Below are 21,392 nucleotides of genomic sequence, written 5' to 3'. Positions count from 1 at the left end.
TCCAGTTAAGGGCACAAAGGCAAAGGGCATCATTAATGTAGATCCCCATTGCCTGTTAACCTGTTCTCCTGGCTTGCCGCTTGCTACTAGCAAAAGGTAATACACAGTAATATGTTTGTTTTCTTCTTTGTATTACCCTGTAACATAACTCCTGGTCCTGTGCTCCTCTGTCCCTCCTCCAGGTTCTACCTATGCATGAATTCTACAACAACCTTCAAAAAACACCTGAAGGAAATAAAGAAAATATTTCCTTTAAACCAACCCAGACACCACATACTTTGATAGCTAGTATACAAAATCATCTAAAGAAAAAGTAACAAACATTATATTCTCAATTGCATATGTATATTGATAATATTACATATGCAATTGGAAAAAGTCCCTGTCCTAATTCTGAACAACTGTTCTCTTACCAATCAGCAATCACTCATCACCCTCAAAGGACACATCAAACCCGATTCTACTACCCCTATCACCATCTACTTCTATGCATCAGAACTGATTCTACGCAAAGTCAAAGAGCGCACAGGTCAATGTCACGGTGTTATGCAATGCAGGACCACAGGAGATGCTGGGCGCTGATACTTAGCACATTGCGCTATGTCCACACATCAGGTCTTTTAAGAAAAAGAGGACTGGACTCTCTGTGGCCAAGCCTGCGCAGGCCAATGGCGCAGTGTTTTATGACACAGGACTGCAAGAGACACTGGCCGTTGATACGTAGCACGTTGCGCTATGTCCATGCATCAGATCTTTTAAGAACCCAGGACCAGACCCTCTGTGGCATAACCCACGCAGGTAAGGGTGCAGTGTTGTGCAACGCAGGTGTTTGGCGATGAAGGGGTTGCAACTCAGAGTGCGAGTATGCTGTGCAGCCATCAACCTTCAGCAACTGTACAGTAAAAAAGTTGCGGGCAGGGGGAGCAGCCATTACTGTTCTCTACAAAACTGTGCCACCCTCACGCGTATTTCACTTAACCGCTTGTATCTACATACACTGTCTCCACGCATCAGTTAGGCTTGCTCTCTCACAGTTGCTGCACTTTGTGTTCTCTGCTGTTTCTTTTGTGATTCCCTCCCTCTAGGTGTGTTGTTCCTCTGCAGTTATTTCACTCTGCCTCTGTTGTGCAGCCGTAGGTCTTTTTCGCCATCTCTAGGTTCCTCTCCCTGTTTTACTGCTGTCTATTGTTCTACTTTTACTCTGCTGTTGCCCCAAGGCCTTTTTCTCCATCTAGGTTACTCCCCCTGTTTTACTGCTGTCTATTGCTGTCTATTTTTTGGATTGTTCTACTTTTGCTCTGCTGTTGCCCCCTGTGCAATATTCCCCTTTCTAGATTCCTACCCCTGTTTTACTGTTGCCTATTGTTTGGATTGTTCTATGTTTGCCCTGCTGTTGCCCACTAGGTCTTTTCCCACCCGTAGGCCCCCGTGCTTTTCTGCAGTTTTTTGTTAGTGCCCACTAGTCTGTCTCTCCCCTCTAGGTGACTGCTCTGTGTGTGCCTTCCTGGACTACTGTTGGTTGTTGCTCATTATGTGGTTTCCCCTGCATGTCCGTTCCCACTGTTGTGTCTACGTACCTGTGATTTTCTGTTGCATTCCTTACTGCCCCTCCCCCTCTCTCGCCTCCCCCCCACTATGTCCTCACACGGTGCAGCCTCTGTGGCATAGGTCAGAGCTGTGCTTCCTCTCCTCTCTCTTCTCCCTTTTGTTTCTCCCTCTCCTGTCTACCATACCCCTTTATGGTTCTCTGGATCTCACCCATCTTCTCTAACTGCTTCTCTATTACCTATCCTATCCTTCTCACGAAGCCTGGAAGGAAGAAGTTCAAGAAGGATATCTTGGTCTCCAATCCAGGCCTTCCCATTGCTCTCACCTATGTCAGTGCCACCTCCAGACAGACTCTCACTCTTTGTTGTTCCCTCTCCCAACCTATGGACCCTACATATGGTCGCTGTTCTCTCTCATTTCTCTTCATCTCCCATTAACGGTGGCGCTAGATAGGAGGTCCTCTTGTCCTTCTTCCTGTCCTCCAAAACCATCATTAATGTCTATCTAAATAGAACCGTCATGGTCCAGGACATGCAACCCAACCTCCTCCATCTTGATAGGCATCCCCCACGTCTTATCAACATCCTACCTCTTCCTGCTACCCTATCTTCCACCTCTTTTGCTCCTCAGCCATCATCCTCCAGGACTGACCACCTTCTGCTTTCCTCTAACCTGAAACTGTCTGTCCCCCTGGCAAAACCTACCCCAGCACTGCCACCTTACTTTGCCGTCATTCAACCTATGAAGCGAGTGTCAGTTGCTGCTGTTGCGTCTAATTTCTCTCCTCCTCCTACCCCTGTTGCTGACTCTAACAAAGCCCTCTCCAACCTGCATCCCTCTTTCTGCAAGGAATTAGCCTATTTGATCTAAAATCATTGGCCTAATGTCCGATTTGACCTTTTTTGGGTGGTCACAGTTGACCTTTTTTAGTTGGTCCAAATTGACCTTTTTGATGTGCTCCAATATATCAAGATGCGTGAGACAAAATGTTGTTAACTTCAAAAGCGTGTTTTATTTTTGTATTTTTTGTATTTTTCTATTAACATTTAAAATCAATGCAACTCATTTACTTATTTACTTATTTATTTTATAATAAATTCTAGTCCAGAATCACAATTTAACAATGATTGTTTCCAATGTAATGACATTTACTGTGAAAGGCCATGCTTGATAAGTAATCTGACATAGTTAGTGTGTACTTTTCCGCTATTTCTTTGAGTTTTCTTATATTCTGCACACTTAATTTTATTTTTTTTTAGAGATTCTGTGCACTCGTTTTTTATAGAGTGTTCCTGCACTCCCTGCTCTGTTTGTAACACACTCAAACATTTCGATAATGTTGGTTTTGCATGACTCATGGCCACATTTAGGCCATGATGTCACTCCTCAAGTTTATAGTTAGTTTTTGCAGATCCATTTAAAATTGCTGAAAAACAATTCCAGTATTCTATTCTAATCTTGGGTATTTTACGCCCAAAAAACGTATGTCCACCAATCCATGTTTCTTCGTAGTAATTCAAAAATTCGGCCATTTCATTCTCATTTCTTTAATAATATGTCTCATTCATGATTGTCATGTATGCTTCCATTATATCATCCTTTCGTATGAATGATAATGCGCACAACTTTCTTATGTGATGTTGAAATTTGCTATCAGTGCTATATTTCATTTGAAGCCCATCTTTCTGAAAGTTGCGCCATAATGCTTGGCTGTAGTGAAAGTAGCAGTCCTGTATTTCGATCATTGGGAACGTTTGGTTCATTGCTTTAATTGCTGCTAAATCATAGTCCATTGAGCATGTTTTCCTGTCCTTCCCTGGATAAGGCATACCTTCTTTCAGTTTCGAAAGAACTTTTTTTCTCCTTTTTCTCTCAATAATATGTAAACCAGTGGAAAAGATGATGTATCTATTTGCCAAGTACAATATATAACTGAACGGTTTAGGACAAAATTTGAATGTTCCTTCTAGCATCCAGTTTTCACCCGTTTCAAGATGATCAGTAATCTATTTTCCAAACTCCTCTGATATATTATCCTTTTTTAAATTAATTTATTACATGGCGTTTCGCCAGCCAAATGTGGCGACACTTTCCCTAATATCTGTCTACGCAATTGGCCACTATTACATGCTTCCGACTTCGCTTTCCTTTTCAGCTCATGTATTTTTTCCTTAACTTGGATATTTGCTATGTTTGGGTCAGGGTTGTGATTTTTAGTTTTTTCAATGTATTCTCCATTGGTTATTGCTCTTTCTCTACAGATCATTTTCTAATATTCTATGTATTTCTATGTATTTCCACCATTTCCTTTCTCTTTTTAAATCTTTAAGATTGTAAATAAAAAACATTTTGTTTTAACTATTGTTTCCCTCTGGTAGATACAAGTTGAACTGCATTTTCCATTATGCTGTTTGCCTAAATAAACGAAATATGAATATTTACAGTCGGGTATTCTTGTTCAAATTCTTTTATTTCTTCTGCAATTTCTTGTTATTTATATTATAACACTTACCTTCCTTGTTCCTGTTTCAAGTGTTTGTGTGTTTGTTGTTTATTATATTTATATAGCGTACCTGACATTATAGTTAAATACAGTTTGGCCATACAGGACATTATAGTCAGATACAAATACGTTACAAGTGAAGGTTACATGCATAGGCAATGTTATGCGGTTAAAGCTACATAGGTATGTTACTAAATGGCTAGAATACAGGAATACTGAGTGTAAAGAAACAATTGTTTTACTAAGTGGCTAGAATACAGGCAGATGTAAATGTATACAGGCAAATGTGAAGAAATGATTGAGGCAGATATAGGGTAGTCAAGGTAGATGGTTCATTAGTTAATGAACTGAATTTTAAAGCTCTGAATTATTGTTGTCTAGTTCTTGCTGAGTAACCAGGAAATTATATTTCTCCTGAAATTGGAGAATACCTGAATTGATTTGATGGCAGGTGGGAGGGTGGTCCACAGTTGGGCAGCCATGACCTGGAAACTAGATCCTCCAGATATTTTTAGGTTGAATCTTGGGATCACCAGGCAAGATGTGTTGAATGATCTAGTAATCCGAGTGGATGATCTCATAGTGAAATTTTCAGTGAGGTAAGGTAGGGCGGTATGGGTCAGTGCTTTAAAGGTGAGACACAAGGTTTTAGGTTCGATCTTTTCTTTTATAGAGAGCCATTTATAGTGTCTTCTTATTACTGAAATGTGCTCTCTTCTTGGTATATTTAGTGCATTGTTCGGCATTATTTGTAATTTGTTAAGCACAGACTTATTGGCACCTAAGTAGAGACCATTACAATAGTCCGATTTAAACAATATGAGTGCTCTTGCTAGTATAAGGCAGCTTTCTGTTGATAGCAATGGTCTACAGGCCCTTATCAATTTATATCCGTATAGGCGGTAGCTGAGGCAGTCATGTTCACTTGTTTGTTTAAGTTGGATGTAGGGTCAAGATAGAAACCTAATGTTTTTACTTCTTTGGCAATTGGGATGTTATTACTATCTGTATTGACGGTGGCATAGTTCAGACTCATTTTGTTTTTGTTGGCTGTTGAACCCACAAGGTAGAGTTCTGTTTTGTCATCATTCAGACAGAGGCCATGTAAGGCCATCCATGCCTGAATGATTGTGTAGATTCCATTCACCAGTCGTACATCTGTGTCATAGATGCCTTTAAGAAGTAGGAGAATCTGAGTGTCATCTGCGTAATTCGTGTAGGTGACACCCAGATGGTCCAGTTCATCAAACTGAGGCTTTGTAAAAATGTTATACGAAGTAGGGGATACACATGAGCCTTGGGGCACGCCACAGCTTATCGGTATAGGGTCAGCAGCTGCAGACAGTGAGAAGACTCGCATGGTCCTATTGTTTAAGAAGGATTTAATCCACTTGGTGGCTGTATTGGAAAAGTGGGCCGCTGAGGCGAGGTGACCACAAAGTACCTTGTGGTCGACTAAGTCAAATGCTGCTGACAGGTCCAAGAGAAGCAGGATTGCAAGTCTTCCTTTGTCTTTGAGTTCGTCAATCTGGCTTATTAGGTCAATGAGGGCCGTTTCGGTCCCATGTTGCGGTCTAAAGTCAGATTGCTGAGTCCACAGGAGTTTATTGGCTTCTGAATAGTCTTGGATTTGCAAGTATGCAACCCTGTACAAAATGTTTTACAAGAATGGGACCGAAGTAATAGGTCTGTAATTCGCAGGGATAGTAGGGTCTAGCGATTGTTTTTTGAGTAGTGGAAGTACCCAAGATTCCTTCAAGTTAATGGGTACAATGCCACTTGAAAATTAGGTGTGAATTAATTGGGTAATGAATGGGGCCAGGTCTCTGGCCACATCTTTGATAATCTGTGCTGGACAGCTATCACCCTTGTACCTTGAGGGTTTCAGAGAGGCGATGATTTTTTGTACCTCTGGTATCGATACATTTGAGAATTTAAAGCTTTGGGGTTGTTGGGTGAGCGGTGCTTGAATCAGCTTGGTTGAGGCCAAGTTAGTAAGGTTGCGCCGTTTGTCTGCTATTTTTGTCTACAAGGTGGCAATTTTGTTAGTGAAAGCATTCTGAATGTTCGTGCAAAAGAGTTTCTCTTTAAGGCATGAGTCAGTAGGTGGCTTAGGTGTCTCCATTTCTCTCAAGATGATGAATAGCTCTTTAGTACTAGACCCAGCTTGGTTTATTCTATTGTTGAAGGTATCCTGTTTAGTACAGATGATCTCTTCTTTGTATTTAGTAGAGATGTTGGCTAGGTTAGTTTTGTTCTCTGGTAATGGGGTGTTTCCAGAGTGTTTCAAGTTTTCTTTTTTCCAAGCAAAGCGTCTTTAACTAGGCTCTTGGTTTCCCTTTGCGCATTTTGAGAGGTGCAACTAAATTTAAGGCTTTAGACATAGTGAATTATAAGTGTCTACTAGTAAGTTGGGGTCATTGGTGTTTAGTAGAGAATTTAACGTAGGGATTACAAGAGGCATAATTGCATCGGCTGTAATGTTTCGTTTATTTCTAGTGGGGCACGGCAGTGCTATAGGGCAGGTTTTGTTTAGTAGTTTGTTAGTGGTAAACTGAAAGGAGAGAAGGTAGTGATCAGTCCACAATTGTGGTAGGATCTCATTTACTATGATGCTACAGTTGATTTATGGTCTTTCCATTGAAAAAATGCATCAAAATGCATTTCCATCGATGGAAAGACCATCGAATGCCATTGCATCGACAGTCTATCTTTATCATGGAAAAGTGCATTTTCATCGAAACCAGTCCATCGAAAATATAAATGGACTGGTATCAATGGAAATGCACTTTTACATGTAATAGCATTTCAATTCTTTTTTTTGTAACTCTAAAATGTTACATGGAGCTGTCCAGTGCTGGAATTTTGGCACTGGCCAGCTCCTTGTGAGGTTTTTAAGTTTTTATGTATATTGCGGCGGGTTCACCCTCAGACTCCTAACCCCCACACCCACCCCCCTTACCCTAACCCTAACCCAAACCCTAATCTAACCCTATCCCTAACCCTATCACTAACCCAAACCCTAATCCTAATGTAAACATTAATCTAACCCTAGCCCCAACCCTAACCCCTAACCCTAATGCTAACCCTAATCCTAGCCTTAATCTAACCTTAGCCCCAACCCTAACCTCAAACCCTAACCCTAATCTAACCCTTAATCTAACCCTAACCCCTAACCCTTAACCCCTAGCCCAAACGCTAACCCTAATCCAACCCATAGTTTTATATTACTAATTTCGATGGATCCATCGAATTATAGAAAATGAAATAGTCAACCGATGGAATGGCATTTAATTTCTTATAATTCGATGGAATGGTGTTAGATGCAATAACATTAAATGGATTGACCAGCTACCGTTACAGTTTAGGTCAGCTGCCAAGTCAAGGGTCCTCCTTTTCTTATGAGTAGGCTGGGTAATTTTTTGTAGGAGTCCATGTTCAGCAAAGACATTGTCTAAAGAAATTGCTGGCAGGTCATTAGGGTCGTTATAACCTAGATTGAAATCCCCTAGTATTAAGGTTTGCAAGGTAGTTTTGATGTTGTCTGAGAGTAAAGTCATTATGTCTTCCTCGAATGAGCCTATGGGTCCAGGAGGTCTGTAGATTAGATGGATTGTAGGGGTGCTTTTATGCGAAGTTTGAAGTTTAGCTGAGAGGAGTTCACATGAAGAAATGGTAGTGTGGTAGCTATTCTCATGTCTAACGTATTTCTAAAGATAATGGCAATACCTCCTCCTCTGGAGTCAGGTCTGTCCACTCTAATGATAGAGTAGTTATCTGGTACTGCTAGTAGAAGTGAAAGGCCCATTGCAGCGTGCAGCTAGGATTCTGTTACTACTAGGAATTCCCGATTTTTTGATAGAATGATGTCTGCTATGTCAATAGCGTGAGCTACCAGAGACCTAGCATTTATTAGGGATACCTTAATAGTATGTTTAGGATCATTAGCTGAAATGTTGCTAGGTTTAAGTTGTTTCTGATTGCCATTTTTATTTTTTATTTGAAATGCTGTAGTTCGTTTTACAAAACTTTTCATTTATCCAAATAAAACCATACGTTTCCGAAATTTGCAATACATATTTACATTCAAAGGCTTTCTTTCATTGTCTGTTACTCTCCATAGTTCATTATTTCGTTTTCTTTACTACTTTGGATCCACCATGCCAGCTGCCCATATATTCTTCATGGAGATAATATGATTCCAGAATTGAATGATGACAGTAGTAAGACTCCTGTTGTTCCCTGACAGTATAAAGTTCCATCTGTCATAGCTATTAAGCTCTGCCCCAGTGTTTGATATCATTCCTCGAAACCAATTTCTCTTTTCACTTAACGCAGGACAAATCATAATGATGTGATGAATATTCTCGAGCATCTGTTTGTCCTCACAGAATCGCCAGAAGGCTTCCTCTTTAGGGATTTGCCTATTATTTGCCATGAGTTCTTGTGTTGGTAATTGGTTCAGTCGTAGTCTAATACATCATTCCCTGATCAACCTGTCTGGAAATTGCTTCAGGTATGAAGGCAGCTCACAGTTCAGATTAATCTGGTGTTGTGATTTCTCTGCCAAGGTGCGTATCCAGTCATTTCGCTGTATTCTTTGTTTTGCACATTGAGGTTGCTTCACTAGCATCTCCAGTGTTATACTATTTGCTGCCATGACACCTTTCATAGTGTTTTTCCATACTGCTAAGGCCGTATTAGCCACTGTGTTGTTCCTTTGTTGAAATAATTTATATGCTGGGATATCGTCCTCATTAATCATCTTTCTATACAAATCAATTTTTTTCCACTCGACTATTGATCGTAAAGATTGCGTAGCGATCTCATGTCTGATTCTTTTAATCCGGAAAGAGTTCGGTAAACCAAGAATTTTCCACCAAAAAAGGTCTTCCAGGAGGTCCCAAATTGATTGGTCAAGATTTATCATGGACTCGCTCCCGTAGCTAAGGATCACAGTCACTTTTTGTCGATAGAAAATGAGGATCAGTTTTAACAAGTATTTTCCAAATTTTCTATGTCATTTTGGTTATTCTGGTTTACTTTTGTGGCTAGGAACCCCTTAGGGAGGTTTAGGGAGGTTTAGGGTTTAGGGAGGTTTCTTTTGGTTTTAAGACTACATTTGTTATAGTTGTTTTTAAGTACAGGCTGGTAGAGAGTTGGTAGTCTGGAGCGGAGTCTAAGGTTTCTGTCATTCAAGCTAGGGCTAGCGGTAGGTAAGATGTATTTTTAAGTTAAATCTCAAACAATTTCATAAATAACATTGATTTCGTCTTGCCACACTTCCCTGCTTTCAATTTATTTCCTAAATGTACTTATTTGCTTTTAAGTCCTAATACTCTCCGCTGTGCATTTTATGTAATTTTCGCGAGATTAAATTGCACTTCTGAATTAATTCCTCTAATCTTCTGTTTCTTCCTGTAACACAAACACTTTGCTCAGACTTGTACTTTCACCACCGTGGCTCGCAATTACTTTATGTTTCACTGCTTTTACTAGGGAATCAGTCACCGAGAGCACGATCATTCCCGTCGATGAGCTGGTGAAGAGCCGTTACACAGAGAAATCCTTTAATGTATTTTAACGCAAATATTCTTAAGTCAGCCCGATTGTCGGACTGGAAGGGGCAAGGTAAGGCTCTCATTGTCTTTGTTGTGGCCTTGTTTGCCACTCACCAAAAACCAAATGTGCAATGGGGTATCATGTCTTTTAAAAGCTAAACTATGTTCTATTCTACAATGCGGGCACTTTCTTTTCAATTAGTTTGCTGCAAACCATCTACAATGCTCTTGATATCCTTGCCCTTGTCATGAGGATCTGTCTGAGGCCTGCCTCCAAGTGCAATTCTTGGTATGCCTCCGTCCTGGCCACTCTGAAATGCAAGTGCAGAGTGGCAAAGCGGAAGTGGAGGACTTCAGGCTCATCCTTGGACAAACTGGCCTGCCGTCTGCTCCAAAGGCAATACAGACTCTCTGTCTTTGTCAGAAGAGGGTCCACATTTAAGCCCTTGTCTCCGCGGTCTCTAGCAGCACGGCTGAACTTTTAAAAATCTGCAAGAAGCTGGCCAATCCTACTGCAGTCTCTACCTCTCTTGTTCCTTGCCAAACCCTCTGTACGGCTCTGGCCTCTCAGTTCACTATTAAAACTCAGGACATCCTGTCCACAATATCCTCCTCTTCTCATCTCTCTCCTTCGAACTCTCTCAGACTCCCTCTGGCCACCCTTTCCTCTGCTCTCCTCCTCTCCTCTTTCTCTCCTATGACACCTGATGGTGTTGCTAGACAAGTCTTGTCTGTGAAAGTATCATCCAAACTGGTACTATTCCAGAACCATTAAGGACAACGTTGTTTCCCTTGCTCCAGGGTTGGCCGATTTCTGCAATTATTCCTTTGCCACTGGATCTTTCCCCTTTCTACTCAAGTACTCCCTTGTACACCCCCTCCTGAAAAAGCCTTCTGCTGATCCTTCCTGCCTGGCCAACTACCGGCCAATCTCTATCACTGGCTGGCTGGCTGTTCTGCAAGGACAGCAGCCAGCCAATCAGCACTGGGTGCATTCAGGTAACCATGGGGACTAAGGACAGTGAGTTTCGGGCAACTCCCTCGCTTCCTGCTCTGCCAGACACACTGGAGCCAGAGGCGGGTTTCAGTACTGAAGCCTGCCGAAGACAAAATGAACAAAAGTGTTAAACCTGATTTGCTGCACAGAGTAAAACCCAAGAAAGACCTCATAAGCAAGAAATGGTGAAAAACGGAAGACCGGCGCCATTTTCACACAATGGTCACCCATGAGTATACTGCAGTAGAGGGTTCAGCCTGCTGGAAAAACACACATAACATACATTTTTGTCCATGAGTACGTAGGAAAAGGGACTACATAGGAAAAAGGTAAGTAATGTCAATTTCACTTTACTTTACTTTACTACTATTAGTTCGCCCACAAGAAGGTATTTAAACCTTTATGAGAAATCCAAAGGACTACTCTGTGACACTGCACTGAGGCTGCTGTGTGTCACAATACAACAAGCAGATGCCTATGGAGTTTGTCAGACTCCAAAAACAAAGAAACACAGAATCCAAATCAGATCAATGTACACGAGAGAGTGAGAAAAAGGATTCACTCACTCCAGGATAAAAATTAGTTCCGGCTGTGACACTCACAACTGGTTAAGGGGATTCCAGAAACAGCCCGAGTGCAGCCCCAGTGCAGCAATTAAAATGTACAACAAGCTTTCACTTAAGAATACAGTTGGGGCAATTAGGGCAAGGCATATGACATATGACCACAAGGCTCCAGGATTTTCCAGCATTATGGGGCTTCCAGCACTAATTTGTTACCTGCCTTGCTGGTCCTTGCAAATCCCACGTTGTAGAGGAGGACAAGAAGCAGAAGGGTTTGCCCCAAAAGGTTGAAAATAAAAGCTGAATGCACGTTTACTCGCCTTGACTCCCCTGGGCTTCCCCTTCATGGGGAGGCCGGTGAGTTTTTGAAGAGGACAGTGGGCGGGTTGGAGGGGCGAGCAGGAGCACCGGCAGCAACAGGAAAAAACCCTTCAATCAGCCACCCCTGCAGGATGCCAACACCCTGTGTCCTTGACTCCCCGCAGGCTTCACCCTCGCAGGGAGGCTGGTAAGTTTTTGAACAGTTATGGGAGCGGTGAGAAGGACCAACGGCAGCAACAGGAAAGAAGGCCCCAGTGAGGCCCCCCAGCAGGATGCAAATACCCTGCATACTTGACTACCCATGGGCTTCACCCTTGTGGGGAGGCCGGGGAGTTTTTGAAGAGTTCAGCAGGTGGGAAGGACCAGCAGGAACAATGGCATTAAAAGGAAAGAAGGCTCCTGTTAGGCACCCCCGTGGGACGCCAACATTCTGCACCCTTGATTCTGCACAGGTTTTACTCCTTTCCTGGACAATCTCCTAGAGAAACTGGCCATCTCTCAGCTAAACGTTCACACTGAATCTTTTGGTTATGGCCACGAACACCAGTCTGGCTTCAGATTGGCCAGAGGCACAGAAATTGCTCTCCTGTGAAAATCTGCTCTCCAACCTTGACTCCAGCTCTCACTCAGTCCTTATCCTCCTTGACCTCTCTTCTGCCTTTGACACAGTCAATCACGCCACCGTAATCACTGGTCAGGCTCTGGCATGGCTGACTTCCTTCCTTATGGACCGACCCTCTCAGGTCCAACTAGGATCTTTTCAATGCACCACCTCTCTCTCCACAAGTGGTGTTCCCCACGGCTCTATCATCTCACCTTGGCTCTTCAATGTCTATCTTGCCCCTTTGGCCCACCTGATCTCTACTTTCTCCTCTAACTTTTAGCGTTATGCGGATGACACAGAGCTCTCTTTCAGGCTACTCTCAGCCTCCACTCCCTCCTCGCTCATTCCTGACTGTCTATCGGCTATTCCGGGATGGTGTGTGTCTAACAACCTCTGACTTGATGCCAGTAAGACATACTTCTAATTGGGTCCCATGTTCCTGCTTTTTCTATCTCCCTCTGGCCACCCTCTTTGGTCCCACTCCTGTGAGGTAAAAACCCTTGGTGTCATCTTCCACTCCACTCCCTCCTTCTCTCCACACATCACAAACCTTTCCAAGAAAGCTCACTTCCAGCTGCACCTACTCACAGGTATCCTTCCTTTTTTCACCTTCCCTCAGACGCTCACTGTCTCCAGAGTTCTGGTATTCTTTCCAGACTGGATTACAGCAACAGCCGCTTTCTCAACCTTCCTAACTCTACTCTTCGACCTCTTCATCTAATACAGATCAGAACTGCGAGAACTATCCTTAGCCTCAAGCCCAGGGACTGCATCTCTCCAGCTATGAAATCTCTTCACTGGCGGCTCCTGGTGGCTGTGAGGATCAAGTCCAAGACCCAATGCATTATCCACCAGGCTTTCTGCGGTTGTGGTCCTCTCTATATCCAACACTCTGCCTAAATATTCTCCTAGAGCCCTCCGCTCAGCTACCTCATACTTTCTGCGAGTCAGACGGTTCTTCAAATAGACAGTTGAGGGTAGAGCTTTCTCCTCTGCAGGGGCCTCACACTGGAATGGCCACCCTGCCCCTCTTAGACTTGAACCAGATCACGGGAGCTCTGGAAGCTGCTCAAGACCTTCCTCTTCTCTTCTTCCTTCTCTCTTCCACTCCCCTGCTAATCTACCTGTCTGCTAGCCCTGACTGGTGGTGTGGCTGCCCTCAGAATCAAATAGGTACAATGCCTCTCCCTGTGACCAGTGGCCCTGCACTGCCTTCTGGCCTACCCATAATTTTTGTTCTGGGGCTGCACCCATGTGGTCCTCTCCTGTCCTCGCACTTACTCAGAGCCATGCTGCCTTGACTGCACTTCCCCACTTATACCTCCTTGCACTTCTCCACTCAACCTCTCCCCTGCACTTCTTGTTGCACTTGCAGGATGCGAATGCCACAAGGCCTAGTAAGATTGTTTGTCTTGTCATTCCCCTGTCTCCCTTCCCTTGTCTTCTGGCACCTAGAAACACTTGTGTATTGGCATGTTACAAATACCAAATCATATTGTACCATAACCAACCCATGCTAAGAAGGTTTGCCATCAAAATTCCAACTATACCAGGATCTTATCACAATCTACCCAAAACCACACTCACTAATTAGAACAACACCCATTCCAACACCTCCACCAACACTCACAATTAGCCCAAGCAAATAATACGATAACAGAAAAGACACAAACATAACAACAAAATGTACACTCTACCTAAACTCATTCCTCCTCCATATGTCACTCCACATTCAGGTGTGCAATATACCAAACTGGAGTTCATTACTGGAGATCTGGCTGGGCTATCGTTAGGTTTTCTGAAACAGGACGAGGGAGCTCTCAAATTAGCCTTCCAAGTAGTACAAGAGAGACCAAGCCCGGCCGATGGGCCAGTGAAATGAGATACTCCTTTCCTTCCGGCCCCCTCTGGACCCATTTTTCTCTTTGTCTATATGCATGCAGAACACTCACCATCAGTGAGGAAGGTTAGATGATGCTGGATATCGAGACATACCATGACATTTTATCCAATGTCATCTGACTTAATAAGTGACTTTTCCCAACATGGACCAAAAAATGTGAACTACCCTATTGTTTTCGGGATGAACAGCATTATTTTTTTAAAAATATTTTAGAATGATTCAAAATGATAATCTATTATATACATATCTGAAAGTTGATTTAGTTTAATTTCACATGCAGGTAACCTTCCCTAAATCCACAACACATTGATCACTTCACAGAATTTGCTGAACAATAAGATTGCACGTGTTTTGGAAGAGCTGCTAAATGTTTACTGACACTACTGCATGCTTGCAAAGACAGTATACTTTATATCTGAAAAAAGAGGTTACACAATTACATAACATCAGTCCGTACCAGCTCCTTTACAGCTCTGAAGTTCTCCTCTTTAAAAGATGCAGAATATGGCGTTTCTCCTATTCTCAGTGGGTTTATGTTAGCTTCACAGGTGACACTGCTGACCTACAAAAAGGAAACGAACACAAACCTTAGATACAGACAATGTTTTTATGCAGTCAAAAACGCAATCCACGGTATAGTACAAAAACGTCATTCCCCAAACCAGTTCACTTCCCTTCACATAGAAGTATCGATTTCGCCAGCGTGCATTGTTGCTACAAATGGATACTTTTACAAACAGGTGAGTACCACACTGTTGCTGCACATGTACTCAACAAACAGTTAAAGGGCACTCTGTCCGATGGGGCCCACAGGCCTTGATCTGCCTGGAAGAGGTTCATTTTTGCAAACAGATGTTCAACTCAATGTGGTTGTTCTTTATAAAGCAGAGGAAGCAACCACAGTGAGGTAGGAGATATATTTTCACCCACTCACCAGGTTACTCTGCAAAACTTTATATCAGGGAGAGAGATCCACCTCCCACGTTGAAGGTGGCAGTATAGCTTTGACCAGCTCCCTATGAAAATTGAGAGAGCACAGTAAAGATAGTAGATTTAAGCTCCTTCCTCTCCCTGTGACTTTTAAGCTTGTGTTCAAATTCAGGCTCCATTCAGTGCAATGGTTGGCATTTGCCATTTTTGCATTCCAAGAATAATCTAAGAATTGAGATTCCAGCAAAACTCGAAGGGTCATTTCCGGACACCCTCAAGACTGTTCTCATATGGCCGAGATGATTTGGCCAACTACTGGTCCATTATGAACCTCCTGTTTATTGTCAAAATCTTGGAAAAAGTAGTTGCTAGACAACTACTCACAAGAATTCAAAAGCTACAACTCCTCCAAGTCTGTCAGTCAGGGTTCTGGCCCAAATGTTGCATGGAGACATCCATCATCCAGGTGGTAGATGAAGCCTGCCAAATCATGGATAAGGGCGACTAATGACCCCTCGTCCTCCTTTACCACTCGGCTGCATTCAACTCCTTTAACCACTGCATCCTCCTCTCCATCCTCGCCGACAGGATAGGATTCTCTGGCACTGTCCTGGTTTGGTTTTCCACCTACTTTTGTGGCAGTTAACATGCTGTCCAGATAAACATGTTGCTTTCTAACAGACTCCCATTCTCCTGCAGAGTCCCACAACACTCAATCCTCTCACAAATCCTTTAAATTTACATGGAATTTCTGGGGGCACTCCTCAAAGTTCCCAATATACCCATCCATCAGTACGTGGACGATACATCATTCATCGCCACAATTACCTAGCCATCAATCTGTCTTGGATGTCGACTGGCTAATTCAAGCTTAACCCATCCAATACCGAATCGAAAACACTAAACAACAAATTGTCCAACAGTGGTTCAATGATATGCGCTTAGAAGGATTTGATCTGCCACTCTCCGATTCAGCATAATCTTTAGGCTTCACCATTGACAGCAGCCTGTCTTTTCAGAAACACAGCCAAGAAGGTCCAAATGGCCTGGTACCAAATCTCCAACCCTTTGTTAAATCAAACCATTCATCCCACTGCAGGTTGTCCAGACCGTAGTGCAGGCCCTTGTGGTGTCCCACATCAATCGGGCAAATGCCCCTGTGATGGGGCTCCCAGCCACTCAATTGGCTCCCCTAAAAGCAGTCCACCATGTTGTATTGCGAGAACTACATTGACTTCCTCTTTTGGTCAGGGTATTGTTCATGATTGCATGTATCATCTACATAGCAGTCAGGAGAAGCACACTGCTGTACCTGGTGGCTAATCACCACATATCTGGTGGCACACACTCCTCACACAGAAAACCGATCAATCACCTCAAATCAAAACTCACCTGCAAAGAGAAGACCCACAAACAATCCTTTGCTTGCCACACAACTACAATTTGGAACTTGATTCTGGTGCCGGCTCGGAATACCCCTGCAATTCTCCAATTTAGTAAATCTCTCAAAATGTGAATTTTTCAACACCTGACTGAGGAATAATCCCGCTGGATGCACAGATCGAAAGACCATAACTCACAGTACTGCGCTACTGTTAAAAGAGGCCAGCCCATACGCTGGCTTTCCACAGCATGTACAGTGCTCCGCTGCTCTCGGACTAGGTCTGCACTAAAATAAAATAAAAATAAACTACAGACTTTCATCACTCAGTATACATAAGTAAAAAAGGGTGTTCAAAGGTATTGCTTGGCTAGAATGTGCATTGCTTGAGTTCATGCTGCACTTGTTATCTGCGGCCTTTTGTTCACAATGATTCATTTTGATATCTAAGCTCTTCAGTGATTTTCCCCTCTGCTCCCTTTCAGGAATATAGTGCTCTTCCATGGATAAACAATATGATATAATTTGATAAGTAATTTATAACACGCCTGTACACAAGTGTTTCAAGGCGTGACAAGACAAGGGAGGGAAGGCAGATGGAGGATAAGACAAACAATCTTACTAGGCCGTGCTTCATTCAGATCGTGCTAGTCTGAGAACGAGAAGTGTAAGGGGAAAGGGAGGGGGAAAGTACAAGAGAGAGGGGAGGGGGAAAATAGGGCAGCAATGCTCTGAGGAAGTGCAGCCAGGGTAGCACAGCTGTGGGTAGTGCAAGGAGAACAAAGGACTGTAGGGTTTCAGTTACAGCCCCTAAGAGTGTGGTAGGCCCGGAGACAGTGCAAGAGTGACTGATCAAGAAAGAGCCTGGTACCCTGTGAGGGTAGCCAAGCAACCAGTCGGTACAGCAGACAGGTAGGTCAGCAGGGGAGGGAGAGAGAGAAAGTTGAGGAGAAGGGCACAGTTTTGAGCTGCTTCTGGAACTTCGGGTGGTATGGCTCAGGTTTAAGAGGGGCTGGGAGGCCATTCCAGAGAGAGGCACCTGCAGAGGAGAGAGATCTACCCACCACTTTATGCCTGGAGAAGCGTCAAATCAATAGAGAGTTGGAGGTAGCTGAGCGAAGGGCTTGATGAGAAGGTATTTTGGAAGACAGCATTGGATGTAGTGTAGGCCCCGGCCCCACAGAGCCTTGTGGATAATGCAAGGGTTGTTGAACTTGATCCTTGCAGCCACCAGAAGTCAGTGAAGAGGTTGTAAGGCTGGGCAGATACATGCCTTGGGCTTGAGGCCAAGGATACGTCTTGCAGTCCTGTTCTGGATTAGTTGCAGAGGGCGGAGAGTAGAGACTGTTGCAGTAGTCCAGCCTAGAGAGAACCAGGGCTCTGGAGACAGCGGGTTTCTGGGGTAAAGTGAGGTGCAGTTGGTAGTGGGACTTCTTGGCGATGTCTGAGATGTAAGGAGTGAAAGAGAGAGTAGAGTCGAAGATGACCCCAAGGTTTTTTCCTCGCAGGAAGGCAAAGGAAGAGGGCCTAAGGCAGGTGGCCAGAATGCGAGAGGGAAAGCAGGGGCAGGGGTCCCATTGAGAAGGATCACTGTCTTATTGGCATTAATGCAGACATCGTTGGAGGCACACCAACCTGAATTGTAGATATACTCTCAGGAATGAGCGAGAGGAGAGTAGGCTCGGGGGAGCCTGAAGAAAAGCTGAGTGTCATCTGCATAACACTGAAAGTTAGAGGAAACGGTAGAGATCAGGTCAGCCAAAGGGGCCAAATAGAGGTTGAAAAACCAGGTTGAGAGGATAGAGCCCTGGGGAACGCCACAGGTAGAGAGAGAGGTAGCAGAGAGAAAGGTACCAAGTTGGACCTGCGAGGGGCGGTCAAAGAGGAAAGGAAGGAGGCCAGCCACTCCAGGTCCTGAGCCATGATGCCTAGGTTATCACAGACTCAATTCATCAGGGTGGCGTGGTTGGCCATTTCGAAAGCAGAGGAAAGATCAACGAGGATGAGGATGCTTTTAGAAATACTGTTGCTGTTGGTACTCTTGTTCAGACAGGAATTGCCATAGCATTTCGGCGCTGGACTGCCCATGTGGGCGGGACAAAGACTGATATGCAAATGGATATTTCCCATCTGTGAAAGGTACAGTGAGCAAAAACCCTGTGCTGCAAAATCTCATCTCAGAACAGGTTATCATGCCATGTTCTTCCTGGAGAGGAGCGCCTGCTACCTTTTTTGAAATATTTGCAAGGAACTTGGGGTTGGTCACCCTAAGTTACCTGGGGGCAAACAGACATGGACTCCCTGCTCACTTTGCTCAGAGAGGCACAGCTTCACCTCACTGATGAGGCCCAATAAGGCTGAAACACGTGTATGGGGTTGCAGTTGGTACTCTTGTTCAGAGAGGAATTGCCATAGCATTTCGGTGCTGGACTGCCCATGTGGGCGGGACAAAGACTGCTATGCAAATGGATATTTCCCATCTGTGAAAGGTACAGTGAGCAAAATGTGTGTGCTGCAAACTCTCATCTCAGAACAGGTTATCATGCCATGTTCTTTCTGGAGAGGAGCGCCTGCTACCTTTTTTGAAATATTTGCAAGGAACTTGGGGTTGGTCACCCTAAGTTACCTGGGGGCAACCAGACGTGGACTCCCTGCTCACTGTGCTCAGAGAGGCACAGCTTCACTTTGCTGATGAGGCCCAATAAGGCTGAAACACGTGTATGGGGTTGCTGTTGGTACTCTTGCTCAGAGAGGAATTGCCATAGCATTTCGGTGCTGGACTGCCCATGTGGGATATTTCTCATCTGTGAAAGGTACAGTGAGCAAAAAGTGTGTGCTGCAAACTCTCATCTTAGAACAGGTTATCATGCCATGTTCTTTCTGTAGACCTGCTACCTTTTTTGAAATGCTTTTAAGAATACATTAGATTTTCTTCTATGGTTTCTTTCTGTGTGACCTGCTCGGCGTAGCTTGGAAACCTAGCTACACAACTCTGTTGTTTTCAAGCTAGGTTTGAACTTTCTAACTTCCATACATAAAACATACAACCTTAGTTCTCTGTTTTTTAGGATCAATGTTTATGAAGATTTTCCAAAACACTCATCACACTTGTATTGGTCTTCTAAGTGGGAACATCATGTCTGAACTACTACAAAGTGGATTTCACATGACTCCCAAAAAGACATGTCCAACGAAATATGGGAAAGAGTCTAAAACGCCACCATTTACTGTATTAATCATCATGAAAACATCAGGGTAGCAGTGAGGTTGCTGCATTGGCTTTTGTAGCAGAAGAGAGCTCATATCAAGAACATGTGCATGTTCAAGAAGCCCTCCACGCCTACTCCCTGGGATATCTTTCCTGGATCTTTCAACCATACAAACCAACTGGACATTGACAAACTAGAAATGCAACCAGATATATAAAAGATATTTAGGGACGGCACTTGCCAAAGTCATAGTTCTACCCTCTTTAATATCCTCTTACTACACACTTGATCCTCCTTTGCTCTATGTTGTCTAAAGCAACTGAGTAGACCCAGCCCACGTCTAGTTGCTTAGATATTGTACTGCTTAGGCTTACTTCACATTACTGCTTTCTGCTACTCAAATGCCTTAGGCTAACCCATCACCTTCATACAAGGCTAGGTTTTTACTCATGTGTGGCTCTCTATCCTTTGCTTCTACATCTGTCAGACACACAACTAGGATGATTAACCAAAGTTACAGAATTCACTTTCTAGCCGCCGCCTCATTAGCTTTGGATCCATTAAATGCTTCTGGACCATCCTACTCTCCCCTGAGGTGGCTGATAGTTGGCACTGCACTCCAAATAAAATACATGATCGTCTTCTGTAAGTGGTACTCCTCCTTTTTATATTTTTTAAATGTTTGAGTTAAGTATTGTTAAATGCTTTTGAGGAAGAGTACATTCTCCCATACCTGCATCCAACAAAGTACAATGTTCTAAAAATTGATTTGTGATAAATGAATTTCATTGGGCCACATATCCTTCAACTGCAGTCACCTTGTCTGTGTCCACTGCTGTCAGGTACATCACTAGCTTGTTTCCTTTTGTGACCTGTGGGAGATGTATATTCACAAATGCCATTTTCACTGGTATTGTTCCTGTAGTAATCTGCAAAGAAAAGACACAGATTAGGGAAGAAAGACACCGGGATGCACTGTAATGCAACAAATGGTAACTGCGTTAGATTATTGCAATTAGTATTTTTCTTATGATATGGGAGTTTTATTTTCTCAGGCCAAAATGTCCTTGCTTCACTGTGATATTTTCTAAATTGTAAAAATGTTACCTTGCTTTTTCTCGCAACGGTCGTGGTGCAATTGTTTTTAGCACGAAGAGTTGACAAAGACGGTTTTATTTGTAGATAAAATACAATAATTTGTGGGGTCACTTATTTGTTTCTATATGTTATTGCTAGCCAGTTCATAGATATACATTAAAGAGAATAGGTTACTGCAACATGCAGAAAGGCCACTTCCACACCTTAAGAAAAACCTTTTAAAACAACATCCTACTTTTAAGTTTGATGTGAACCTCTGTGTTTCAAAAATGACCATAACAAAAAAGAAAACATGGTATAGACACAGGATAGTGATACATTAAATGTACTGCAATTTCATGGTCTGGAATATACACATAATGCGTTAAGGGAAAATAGCAATTCGGGCAGAGTCTAAATATTACATGAAATATGTGGGGTTTTCTTCATTACCATTTCTAAAACATTTATGTAGCTTGATGATTTCTGTAGCTTGATGATTCGCACACAAAGCAAAACACAACCCAGACAATGTCCTTCATTGTAGCTCATGCTACAGAACATGTGCATTTTTGTGTATGAAAATGGGATAGTAAAAGGTGTTATTCCAATCACAGTCTAAAAACACACTTCATCCATGTTTACCAATTGAATGTAAATGTGGTCACTGTAAACAATAGGGCATGTCAATTCTTCTGTCTGCGTCCATTTTAGCAAAGTGACACCTTCTGTCAGATATCCACTGGCTATATGCTTTCATTTTCAGCTCTTCTGTGTAAACTATGACATTGCGAA

General features: G+C 43.1%; 1 protein-coding gene across 1 annotated transcript in view; it reads right to left on the bottom strand.

The window, feature by feature from the left end:
• ITGA2 (integrin subunit alpha 2) overlaps window positions 1–21,392 on the bottom strand; it is a 659,006-nt gene that overhangs the window by 102,139 nt on the left and 535,475 nt on the right. The window contains exons 25-26 of the mRNA XM_069627259.1: window positions 20,339–20,449; window positions 14,458–14,562 (exon numbers count right to left, since the gene is read on the bottom strand). Coding sequence (XP_069483360.1) covers window positions 14,458–14,562; window positions 20,339–20,449 — 216 coding nt within the window. The remainder of the gene's footprint in view (window positions 1–14,457; window positions 14,563–20,338; window positions 20,450–21,392) is intronic.

Source organism: Ambystoma mexicanum, chromosome 6p, assembly GCF_040938575.1.
Source record: "Ambystoma mexicanum isolate Mex_15411 chromosome 6p, UKY_AmexF1_1, whole genome shotgun sequence".
In the NCBI taxonomy this organism is placed as follows: domain Eukaryota; kingdom Metazoa; phylum Chordata; class Amphibia; order Caudata; family Ambystomatidae; genus Ambystoma; species Ambystoma mexicanum.
The sequence above is the reverse complement of the archived record's forward strand: the minus strand, read 5'-3'. Positions and strand labels throughout refer to the sequence as shown.